General features: G+C 42.9%; 1 protein-coding gene across 1 annotated transcript in view; it reads left to right on the forward strand.

Moving 5' to 3' along the window:
• Positions 1 to 9,678, forward strand: part of gli2a (GLI family zinc finger 2a) — an 83,073-nt gene extending 73,395 nt beyond the window's left edge. The window contains exons 10-14 of the mRNA XM_031732991.2: positions 531 to 680; positions 2,189 to 2,353; positions 2,449 to 2,730; positions 3,526 to 3,892; positions 4,782 to 9,678. Coding sequence (XP_031588851.2) covers positions 531 to 680; positions 2,189 to 2,353; positions 2,449 to 2,730; positions 3,526 to 3,892; positions 4,782 to 7,096 — 3,279 coding nt within the window. The 3' untranslated portion in view covers positions 7,097 to 9,678. The remainder of the gene's footprint in view (positions 1 to 530; positions 681 to 2,188; positions 2,354 to 2,448; positions 2,731 to 3,525; positions 3,893 to 4,781) is intronic.
• Positions 9,679 to 11,812: the final 2,134 nt, after the last annotated feature.

Raw genomic sequence — 11,812 nt, forward strand, 5'->3', positions numbered from 1 at the left:
GTGTTGGACTCTAGCATTCCATTCTTTTTTCTCTTCATGCATTTGATAATTTAAGCTAAGTGCTGCCTAATTTCTCTGAAGACTTTCTGCATATTTAAAGTCCAAGTTAAAACGTCACACAGAAACTGTTTCCCTTGACCTCCTGATCCATGAAAATGAAGGAAATGAATGAATACAGTCACAAATCATCTTCTTGATCACTTTTTACGAGGATCCGGTGAAGTTCCTTTTCTGAGAGAAATGTGAACACAAACACAGCCTGAAAACACACACACACACACACATACACACACAGCCTTTGTAGCTTTTGTCTCCTATTGACAAAGGCATAATAACTGTCAGCTATAATGGATTGCAGAGTGATGTCAGTGAGTCAAGCATGCATGGACACATGAGGCGGGAGCCTATTCTGGTGGGAAAATAACAAGAATTTGCTGACTCTTCTTTAGCATCTTGTTACATTATTTTCATCTTTAGGGAAAAGTATCATAGAACTGTAACAATTGACTGGAATCAATCTGTATCTACAGCATATCAACAACGACCACATCCACGGTGAGAAGAAGGAGTTTGTGTGTCGCTGGGAGGGGTGTTCACGGGAGCAAAAGCCCTTCAAGGCACAGTACATGCTGGTGGTCCATATGAGGCGACACACGGGGGAGAAGCCCCATAAGTGCACGGTAAGCCCCTCGTATTCTTGGTAACCTGCTGACTCGTATCACGAGCCATCATCTCCCATAATGCAGCCAGCACCATTTTGCAGCCCGGATAGTTGGTGACATCACATATACATTATTAGACATGATTTAATTTAGATAAATAACCTGAAGTATTACATAGAAAACCTAACAATCCACTATAAGCAGCAAAAGGCAACAGGGGGAAGAAGAACTCCTTTCATAACATATATGGCATAGGTTATGGCACCCACCTTTTAAGCAATGATGTATTAACCCTGTTTCCAAAACCAAAAACCTAGGTGTGATCTGCAAATATGCTTTTTAACAATGTGTGTGTGCATGAAAATGAGAAGGCAGACACAAAAGAGAGGAGTTGAGATGTTGCGACAAACTGAAGTAAACTTGGGCCCGGCTTGTTAGGCACAGTGTGTGCAGGCCAGTGTGGGAGTGGTGAATCTAAGTCTCCTCTCAGATTCACTAAAGTTCCTGCAGAGCCACAGCAGACATGATACAACTAGTTATACACACTGACTTTAATTCTCACAGTTGGTTCATTGATCTGTGTAAAAACACTGGAGAGGCCCTTTAACCTTCTTGTTAACATGTTAACCAACTAGTTGAAGTTTGAATTTATTCTGCCGCTTTAGCAGTCAAAGAATGTCAGCCCTTTAGTGCGTCAGTTTCGCCTGTGGAAAAAACTGCCTTACAAAAAAAACTTGATATGATTTTCTTTGTGCGTACCACCACTATATTTCCCGTGTTTGATAAATCATGGGCTTTCATTGAAGCCTTCATTTGCTGTGTGAAGATCAAATTGAGGGGCCTGTTTGCTTGGCTTCAAAGCTCACTCGCGGCCTCTCATGAATGTATTAAAACAGATGACTTGTGAAGGATAAAGTTAAGAAAGCTGATTGACAGTGTGGGTGTGTAATTAAAATTTGCAGACAAGCAGGGGGCCATGGGTCCTTATTAAGACCAAGCTGTATATTCTGCACACAAATCCCACATGCATCTTCTCCTAACTCCCCTTTAGTCTTTTCTTTTTAAGGATGAGTCTTCGGACTTTTTCATCCCCTTTCTGGGCTGCTCTAATTTGATTCTCTTTTAATTTCAGAGCCAATTACACTCACAATGACTGCTCAGAAGGAATACCAAATTATAGCTTGTACAGTATAAGTGAATACAAAGGCTAAACACAGACTTCTCTTTGTCTCAACAAAGTGCACCAGACAAAGAGCTCTACCACACCTCACACTTAGTTTGGATATTTTATGTAATAGCCCTTTTTTTACCGAAGTGTAGCAGAGCTTTGCTTTTGTGTGGCACACCACAGTAGGTGGGCAATAGTCCAAGAGTAAATTACATTTAAAAACTGGAACAAAAAGAGCTTTTTCGTGTTGTTTTTGTTGTTGTGTTCCAGCTCTTTTCTCTGGCCAGCTGCAGACAAAACAACAGCACTCAAGCATCAATCTCGTTGTCCGTCTGTCCCATTGTCTGTCTCTCTGCAGTTTGAGGGCTGTTCTAAAGCTTACTCCCGCCTGGAGAATCTCAAGACCCATCTCAGGTCCCACACTGGGGAGAAACCCTATGTATGTGAGCACGAAGGCTGCAACAAGGCCTTCTCAAATGCCTCAGACCGAGCGAAGCACCAGAACCGCACACACTCCAATGAGGTAAGTTCACACATGGATCTCATCTGAGCAGCTGGAAAGGTCAGCTAAAATTTAGATTTGCCACAGTAAAAATCATGTTGAATCCATCTTGGCAGAAACCATATGTGTGTAAAATTCCGGGCTGTACCAAGCGCTACACGGACCCAAGCTCTCTCAGGAAGCACGTCAAGACGGTCCACGGACCCGAAGCTCACGTGACCAAGAAACAACGAAGCGACGCTCCCCCGAGGCTACAGCCGCCCAAAGGCAATGGGGAGAACGAGGCAAACTCCAAGCACGGTGCAAGAGCCGTAGACGGCAAGGTCGAGGCCAACAGCACCTCTAGGGGAGGGGAAGACTGCCTACAAGTCAAATCTATTAAGACAGAGAACTCTATGGTGAGTCCTGTTTATCGGTTACACGACACAATGGCTCTGGGGGAGCTTTAAAACTGGGAAACAACAGTTAACTTACATTTTTACTAACATTGTTAGTGAGAGGTTCCCTGCTGGAACTGCATGCGTCCTTTCAAACTCACTCTCTGTTTGTTGTCTGAATCTGCTTCTCTCTTTCCTTTGAAACCCTGCTAATGGACAGACTTCACTGAGGTGAGCACGCAGCCTGTTTCAATGTCTTTTTTTTCCAAATTCCTGTATGGTGGAAATGTATCTGGATTGCATGATCATCCATGTTCATACATTTTCTTGCTCCTTTGCATGTGAGACAGTCTTACGCTGCCATTACATTGGATTTTTATATCTACAAGATCAATATTCAACCAACGATAAAAGTCATTGTCACATTAATACTGAAAGGCAGGGACTTGTGTAGCATGTGTGCTGCTCACAGAACTTTTCTATTATCCACTTGTTTTCTTAAATAAATCAACCTCCTTTATAATTCACGAGAGTATGAAGCTATAGGGCTACATTAGTTATTACAAAACACCATCACAATCAGAATTTTTTAACTGTGGTAATTATTTAATATTGAAGAATATCTAATGGGATTTTTTTTAACTTGGCACAAGGCTGTGTTTTTTTATTTTTCTTTCATTTATATTCATTTTTAAATTTCACTTTTTAATCATTTTTATTTTCTTTTTCATTTACTCAAACAGCAAAGTGAATATTTCTATGATCTACTAACCTCTTGGATTTGGATTCATGACACTTTCGTCTGTCCTCCTCCAGACGTATCAGTCCAGTCCTGGTGGCCACTCGTCATGTAGCAGCGAGCCATCGCCTCTCAGCAGCGCCAACAACAACGACAGTGGGGTAGAGATGGCCGTGCACAGCGGGGGCAGCTTCGGGGACCTCAGCGCACAGGACGAGTGCCCCATGGTTGACTCCACTGTTCCCACTGGGGGCCAGCAGGCTGGGATGGGGCTTCAGTTGAGGAAAGCCATGGGTCACGGTGGTGCAGTCACCATCAAGCTGGAAAACATCAAGAAGGAAAGGCTGAAGACGGTGAGGGACCCCTGCCCCTGGGTTAACTCTGCGCCACAGCCGCTGCAGGGCCAACGCATTAGCATGAAGCTGCCTCCCATACCTGCAGTTGGTAAGGACTACATGTTGCAGAAACATGTCATATTGGGCTTTACTGTCATAGACTGTGAAGATGGAGATGGAGATGGAATGAATCATTTATAACCCATCTTGAAGCCTAAGCTTTAGCTATATGTACTGCTTAGTTTTTTTAAATAAGTGATCATATTTCAATTAAAGGTTGGAGCAGTAAGCTAATGCTAGCACTAATAAGGAACATCCAAAGACTTGTCTGTCACACAGAAACCTTCTAATAAATGCTCAGTACATTCCAATAAAATCCCAGAATTTTACTACTCAAACTGGAGCACAGACTTCTTGGACAGTCTGTCAGTACAGTTAACTACACAACAGCCATATTATTTGTTCCAAAAGTGATGGTGAGTTTAACCAGGTGAGGTAAAGCCTTGCAGACAGCTAGGAGCTACAGCTCCCTGTACATGTAACAAAGCAGGCAGTGCTCTAGCTTTCAGTCCCTGTACAGTCGTTATGAAGGTGGACATAAAGACGATCATGCTACGGGGCGATCGTGGCTCAAGAGTAAGGAGTTCGCCTTGTAATCGGAAGGTTGCCGGTTCGAGCTCCGGTCGTTGTGTCCTTGTGTCGTTGTGTCCTTGGGCAAGACACTTCACCCGTTGCCTACTGGTGGTGGTCAGAGGGCCCGGCAGCCTCTGTCAGTGCGCCCCAGGGCAGCTGTGGCTACAATGTAGCTTGTGTGAATGGGTGGATGACTGGTTGTGTAAAGCGCTTTGGGGTCCTTAGGGACTAGTAAAAGCGCTATACAAATACAGGCCAGACCAAAGACAGCGATACTGAGAAATGCTTCCTCTGTAATTATAAACTCATGTGTATATATAATGTTATAATATAATAATATTTATTCTAATCTTTCTATCTGCCAGGGTCCCTGCTGGAGACCTCCAACATGAGTAACTTAAGTGGTTCGTACCCTCCCCAACGCATGGATGACCTGTCGTCATGTGAAGTGACGCTATTGAACCAGCTGAACGAGCGCCGTGACAGCACCACCAGCACCATCAGCTCTGCTTACACCCTAAGTCGGCGCTCCTCCGGTATTTCACCGTGCTATTCCAGCCGTCGCTCCAGTGGGACATCCCAGTTTGGCGCTAATCGCCACAACAATATCAGTTCAGCTGACTCCTATGACCCAATCTCTACTGACCTGTCTCGTCGATCCAGTGAAGCCAGCCACTGCGGAGGTGGCGGTGTCAGTGGAGGAGGTGGAGCAGGCCTTCCAAGTCTTCTCAGTCTTACACCAGCACAACATTATCGGCTAAAGGCAAAGTATGCAGCTGCCATTGGTGGAGCGCCACCTACTCCTCTTCCCAACATGGAACGAATGAGCCTAAGGACTCGTATGGCACTCTACAGCGACTCCCAGGAAGGCTCATCGCATCCCTTCCATCAGCCACCCTCTGGAACTGTACCAAGACGGTGCAGTGATATTGGATATGGCACGCAGAGCATGATGCCCCATGAAGTACCCACCAATCTGCCACGCCGTGCAAGTGATCCAGTGCGTCATACAACACTGGACCCTCTCTCCCTTCCAAGGGTCCAGCGCTACAACAGCATGAGCAGCATGAACCCCATGAATGCTCCAACAGCTGCAGAACGTCACCAGACACTGGCTACACAGGGCTACACTCGCTCTGATGGAAGCCTGCAACGCTACCCATTCGCCCCCAGACCACCAAGCATTTCTGAGAATGTAGCCATGGAGAACATGGCGGTAGATGGAATGATGGTTGGGGGTGAGCAGGGTGGAGAGGATGATATGGTGCTTCCAGACGATGTGGTGCAGTACCTCAGGTCACAGAATTCTGGCCCCTCTACTCACAACTTGGGACAAACCGACTATAATTCAAACGGTCAGACTCAGGGCTACCAGACAGGCGTGGCTCCACCAGCATCATTTTTTGCGCAGAGGAGGATGGCCATGGTGGATACCATGATGGCTCAGTCCAATCAGGATGTGCAGTCCTGCCAGATGGGTCCGGGCAGTGCTCAGCAGCCTTTCGCAGCACCATCAGAAAACATGAACAAGAATAACATGCCAGTGCAGTGGAATGAGGTGAGTTCAGGGACAGTGGACACCACAGCCAAGCTTCCCAAACAGCAGCAGCATCCTCTCAGGGGGAACCTAGCTGTTGTGCAGCAGAGGCAGAACTTTGGGTCCTTCCAGACACAAGGTCAGGGCTTGAGCAACAACCAGCAAGTTGTGCCTATGAGTCAGAATATATCTATGCAGGGGTATGCAAACCACAGCAACCAGAGGCTGATAAACATCTCTCTGCAGCAGCATCCACAACAGAGACAATGCAACAGCATGAACTTTAGTGACCAAATGAGTCCTCAACAAGGGTTTGGCCAAGAAGCAATCCCAAGTTCTATATCTGGAAGCACTAGCATGAGACCTACACGCAACAGTATGGTAGATCAAGAGGTGCAAAGTTACAGATCAAGGACACAGACTGATGTGTATTCTTATGTCAGCCAAGTGGATCCTCAGCAAAATTACGGTATCTCCCAACAGCAGCACAATGTCCAAAATGGAGGCAGAGGAATGTTACAACCCAGGCCTCCCACAGAGCCCAGGTCTACTGCCAGACCACACGGAGGGTCTAGCATGACACAACCGAGCCGATTGCTCAAGTCATCGGATGTTAGCCCCAGTCAAGGTAATGACACCTCTGAGGCAAGCCCAAAGAGGCCCAGTGGGTCAGTAGCCCACAACAGCAACTCAGAAAATCCAAACTCTGCTGTGTTCTACACAGGTCAGATTCACATGTTTGAGCCACCTTCTGTCAGCTTTGATGCTCCCATGTCCCCATGTGCCAGTCAGGCTCCTTCCAGCAACAACACTTCTGCAGCCAACATGGCTTCACCAGGAGTCAACCAGGTCTCCAGCAGCACAGTGGATTCTTCCACCAGTGGATCTGGGGCCACAGAGCACGCCCAGATCGACTTTGACACCATGCTCGATGACGGAGACCACTCAAGCCTAATGTCAGGCACCCTGAGTCCAGGCCTTCTGCAGAGCCTCTCTCAGAGTTCCTCACGTCTCACCACCCCCCGCAACTCTGTCACCCTCGCTTCTGTACCGGCAGGGATTGGCAACATGGCCATCGGTGACATGAACTCTATGCTCACAGCCCTGGCTGAGGAAAGCAAGTTCCTCAACATGATTAGCTGAGGGCAATCAAACACCTCATCATCCATCCATTCTTACCATGCCTATCAGGAATATAAGGACTATACAAGAAAGCACTGATTGTACAATGCAAAACTGGTCATTACATAAACTTTTTCTACACTGTTCATAGTAATATGCTTATCCTGTAATATTTGTTTCAGATTATATGTTACATTAAAAGGTTAATAGTAAATATAGATAGGGTTAAGGACCATTTTCTATCATTTGTTAAAAAGCCATACTTTTTAGCTACAAGTCTATGATAGCCCAGGGTATATAAACACATCAATTGCCATTCAGTATTTGCCAGCGTAATAGGCCTTTCAAAAGTGGTGCACTGATAGCAGTTCACATAGTGCCTTGATGAGGTCATCAAGTGTGAGAATCTGAATATGACACAAAAACCGAATTATCAGGAAATGGACACAATATGTGGATAGATTGTTATGTTTGTAGATGATACTGTATGGTACCTGCTCTAAGATATGTTACACACTTGATGTTTAAGCTAGAGCTGTCAAACAATTTATAAATGATAAATTCATTTTGTATTGACTTGAGTCAAATTGACTTACCTAAACGATAATAGGCAGTTGCAAAAACTGATTATGGAAGCGTGGAGCAGTGTCTTCAGCCCATGTTATGGTTCTCTACTACGACTAACTGGCAAACCTCACATAGGGTGTTCTGATTAAGTAGCTCTACCCTCTACATTTTCAACACATCTGCAAGTTGCTTTTAACCCACCCTAGTCCCAGCTTCTTGCTTCTAATGCTCTGTCTGACTTCTTCAGTGTCATGCTCGGTGCCTGTTGCTGCTGCTCACATCCATGAATGCGCGTAGATGGGAGGGTATGTTGAGCTACCATAGCACCAAATACAAATTACTGCATGTGGAAATAATGTTTTTGACTACAGTGGTCCAGAGTAAACTCACTTTAAAACATTATTAAAGAAGGGAATAGAAATAAATGGCTGCCTAAGGACTACAGTATCTTAGAGTCTAGATTATGTGGTATTATTGCGATAATGGGCCAGGCTGTATTATACCATACCATTCCCTTATCTCTGTGAGGATGAACAGAAAAAGAACAGGTTTTTTTTTATGTTTGTTTGTTTGTAAGTGTGAAGTGTAGACCTGCAGGCCCAAATAAAATCACTAGCCAACTAGCTAACACATCCTTCCTGTTGACAGGAATGACTTATCAGGGGGCAGGGTCTAGCCCGCAGTCCTAATCTGACACAGTGACCAAATAAATTTTAAAAAAAAGTCTGAAGCCAAATTACACACCAGGGAGGGTCATGATTTTCAATAGTCATTAAATTATTTTTTCTTCTATCATTTTCTTTTCTTTTGTTAATCAGTTGGTTATGTGATCATTATTTCTCATAAACTATATTTTCCTTTGTCTTTACCAGAATCTGGGTGGATATAACACACTAATACTCCCAGAGGTCATAGTAATGTAGCCACAGTAGAAACTGTTTGCTGACAACCATTAAACAACAGAAACAGGTTAAATAAGTTATGAAAAAGGACAGAAGCATGTGTAGTGCAGCAAGGTTAGACGCTGCTGTACAAACAGGAGAAACATGCAAAGCCAAAGACAACCACAGAAATCACAAAATTTAAACAAAATAAATAAAAATGAGGTTTGGTGCAGATGTTATCAGCTAGCATGTTACTACATGTGTGTGCACTCATTCAAGTATTTGAGTCTGGGAGTCGAGTAAGTTCCAGTAAATATCAGAGTATTTCTGCTCCCTAATGAATGCCAGTATTGAAAAAAAAATAAACTGCCGTTGTAGTTCATATATGCACTTAACCATCCTGCAGCAGAGGAAATAAAAGCTGTGTTCGCTGGAACATGTCTTTATGTACTAATGTTTACCATCTGAAATGTTTTGAAATGTGTTACCAACATGTGTGTGTCATAAAATTTCACTGAATGCAGTTTACAAAGTGAACATATTTGACAGCCCTAGTTTAAACACATGGTTGTTAGGCATTGTGATCCACAGAACTGAAGTGCTTTCTGATCATAATCTGAGATTGTGAGGATGTGAAATGTGATTTCCTTTGCCCTCTGGATCAGAGACGTTCATTCTCCATGGTCCCATCTCACAAGGGTAAATGATTGAAAAGGACAAGGATATGCATCAGTGTTAGTCCATCAGGGCACATGAACCCCTGCGCATCTGATGAGGAGCTCTCTCTGAAAGAATATACAAGTACCTCTGTGTGTTCTCAGTAGAGATCCAACCCTAATTAACACATTCATACCCCCGTCACTGCACCCTGTCTCTCTCCTGGGTTCTCAATGAACTGCAGAGTCCAGGAAAGGACTCAGACTTTGATAATGAAATCCTGTTTTCGGACAGGATCGGCAAACTAGGTCTGCAAATTCCTCTGTTTTATTATGTTTGCTGAAATTGCTGAAAGTAGCCTTTTAAATGTTTGTGTGTATGCTACCATCCACTTTTACTATGCTTGGTATGTGTGTGTGTGTGTGTGTGTGTGTGCGTGCGTGTGTATATAGCTTTTGTACATTTCAAATAAACTATCTCCTCTTTTTCTGTTTAAATCCACTTGCTGTGTCTTCTTTGAAATCACATGATCTGTGTTCCCTGGAGACAGACCATAAAACTGAGGCTACACTGCATATGAAATCTCATTTATTGTGTGTTTTCTCAGACTGTTCTTGAGAAAAACTGAGACCAAACGCTATCACATATTCATCCATACAAGTTAATGAAAACAGTTATATCTTAAATTGAATACACAAACCAAATCACGCAGAACATAAGTGTGATTATTTATACTAATGAAAGAAAGAGATAAGAGGAAGCTTTTTACCTTGCCTACACAATATTAAAAAACATCATCTCATTACAGAGCAGTGTTCTGCTGGGAAATCCTGAATCATGGCATGTCTTTAGATATCACTTCGACACATATAGGTCCCCAAATCACTGAGACACCACCCTAAAACCCACAAGATCTAAAGCATCTGTCCCACAGAACACCTTTGGAAGTTATGTGTACATGCCCTGATGGGTCAGAGGTGTTTTTGCTGACATACCAAGCAGCAGCTTCCCTGGCTGAAAAGTTGGTTATTGGACATTGACTGCAAACATGCCCACAGACTCCCATGTTAAATGTTCAAGTTTACATGTTTACAGCCTGATACAAATATGTTTTCCCCCTTCATAACAAGGGGGTGGGTTTTTGATAGTTTTGCTACTTTCAGTATCTTTAGTGATATCTAAAGACAGGATCAAGCGAGCAACAGGAACAATCAGTGACTTTAACCCAAAACTTACTTCATGATACAAAATGGAAGCAGTTAAACAACCACAAGGAGGTAGAAGAATTAAGGAACAAACAGGCAAAGAATACAGAGTGACCGAGAAACAGAGAACTGATTGGACGCAGGTAAAACTAATGAGGACGGGGCACACAATCACAAAGAAAGAAAAACACAGGCAAAGAAAAGAGGAAAAAATGCCCAAAGAAAGTCACTACCAAAAAACAGGAAGTGAATTTAAACAGTCTAACTCTGAAGTTAACTTCTCCTCAGATGGTCACAATCCAGGACCTGGTGCATAGTTGCTTTTAATTCTTACTGGAAACAAAACAGCATTTAAACCATGTTGATAACTATTTCCACCATGTAATTCCTTTAACCTGACTGGTTTTCAGGGTTACTTCCGGTCTACTTCACTATTTGCACACATCAACTATTTTCTGAGTTGCAAACCAGCAACTAGGTTTTCATTCAGTTTCTTTGCTTTCAGAAATCTTCATCGGTTAAATGCACCAAACCCAGAACCCATAGAGTCCAACTTTACAGCAAAACTAAACATGTTTACATGAGAAACCAAAGAATGTTGGAGGAGAATATTCTTTAATTCACCTGTTTAAAGTTTGTATAATTAGGGGCATGGCCACTTGACTGTTTTTTTATTAATCCTTTTTATTTTTTTTTATTTTGTAGTATTATTAGCACCTTGTAATTTGTCATCTTGTGTTTGTTTTACTTACTGTGCAGCGTTTTTATGTCTTTTATGTTTAAATGCTATATAAATAAACTGATTTGAATCGACTGAGTAGTAATCAGCAGGTATGTCTGTCTAATAAAGCTAGCTGGTAAATTAGCACTCCACTCTCTCATCCAAAATGGTCACTTTTAGAAACAAAGAACCAACTTGGTCGAGCCAAAACTTTGTGAATGTGGAGTCCAAGACCGATGGGTAACATCACAGTGGCTATATGTACATAAAGGTATATATTTTATATAGTTTATGCTTCCAACTCAGTTTTCCAGTTATTTGACATCACACGAATGCACAACAACACAGACAAACAGGAGATACAGACACAGCATAAAGGGAAAAACACTAAGAACATGAGAATGAAGCAGCTCAAGGACAGTCGTATTAAAGACAGTTGTATTAAACTCAAGGTTTCCACGTACTTCATCCATAAATTTTCTCTGGGCTTTGTTTAGAACTTTCACCAAGTAAAGAGAATGCTTGTGCAAATGTTCCTGCTTTCTGTCTTCGAAATTATTCTTCTTATGTTTCAGTTTAGGTTTCACCCTCTGTGTCAGGTTAAAAAAAACTCCTGAGGTTCTTCAGCATAAATATAACATCACAGTTAATGTGGTGTCAAATTAAACCAATTTTCCTTCACACTTGTTTCCTTTGCCTTTAA

This window comes from Oreochromis aureus, linkage group 16 (genome assembly GCF_013358895.1).
Source record: "Oreochromis aureus strain Israel breed Guangdong linkage group 16, ZZ_aureus, whole genome shotgun sequence".
Taxonomy (NCBI): Eukaryota; Metazoa; Chordata; class Actinopteri; order Cichliformes; family Cichlidae; genus Oreochromis; species Oreochromis aureus.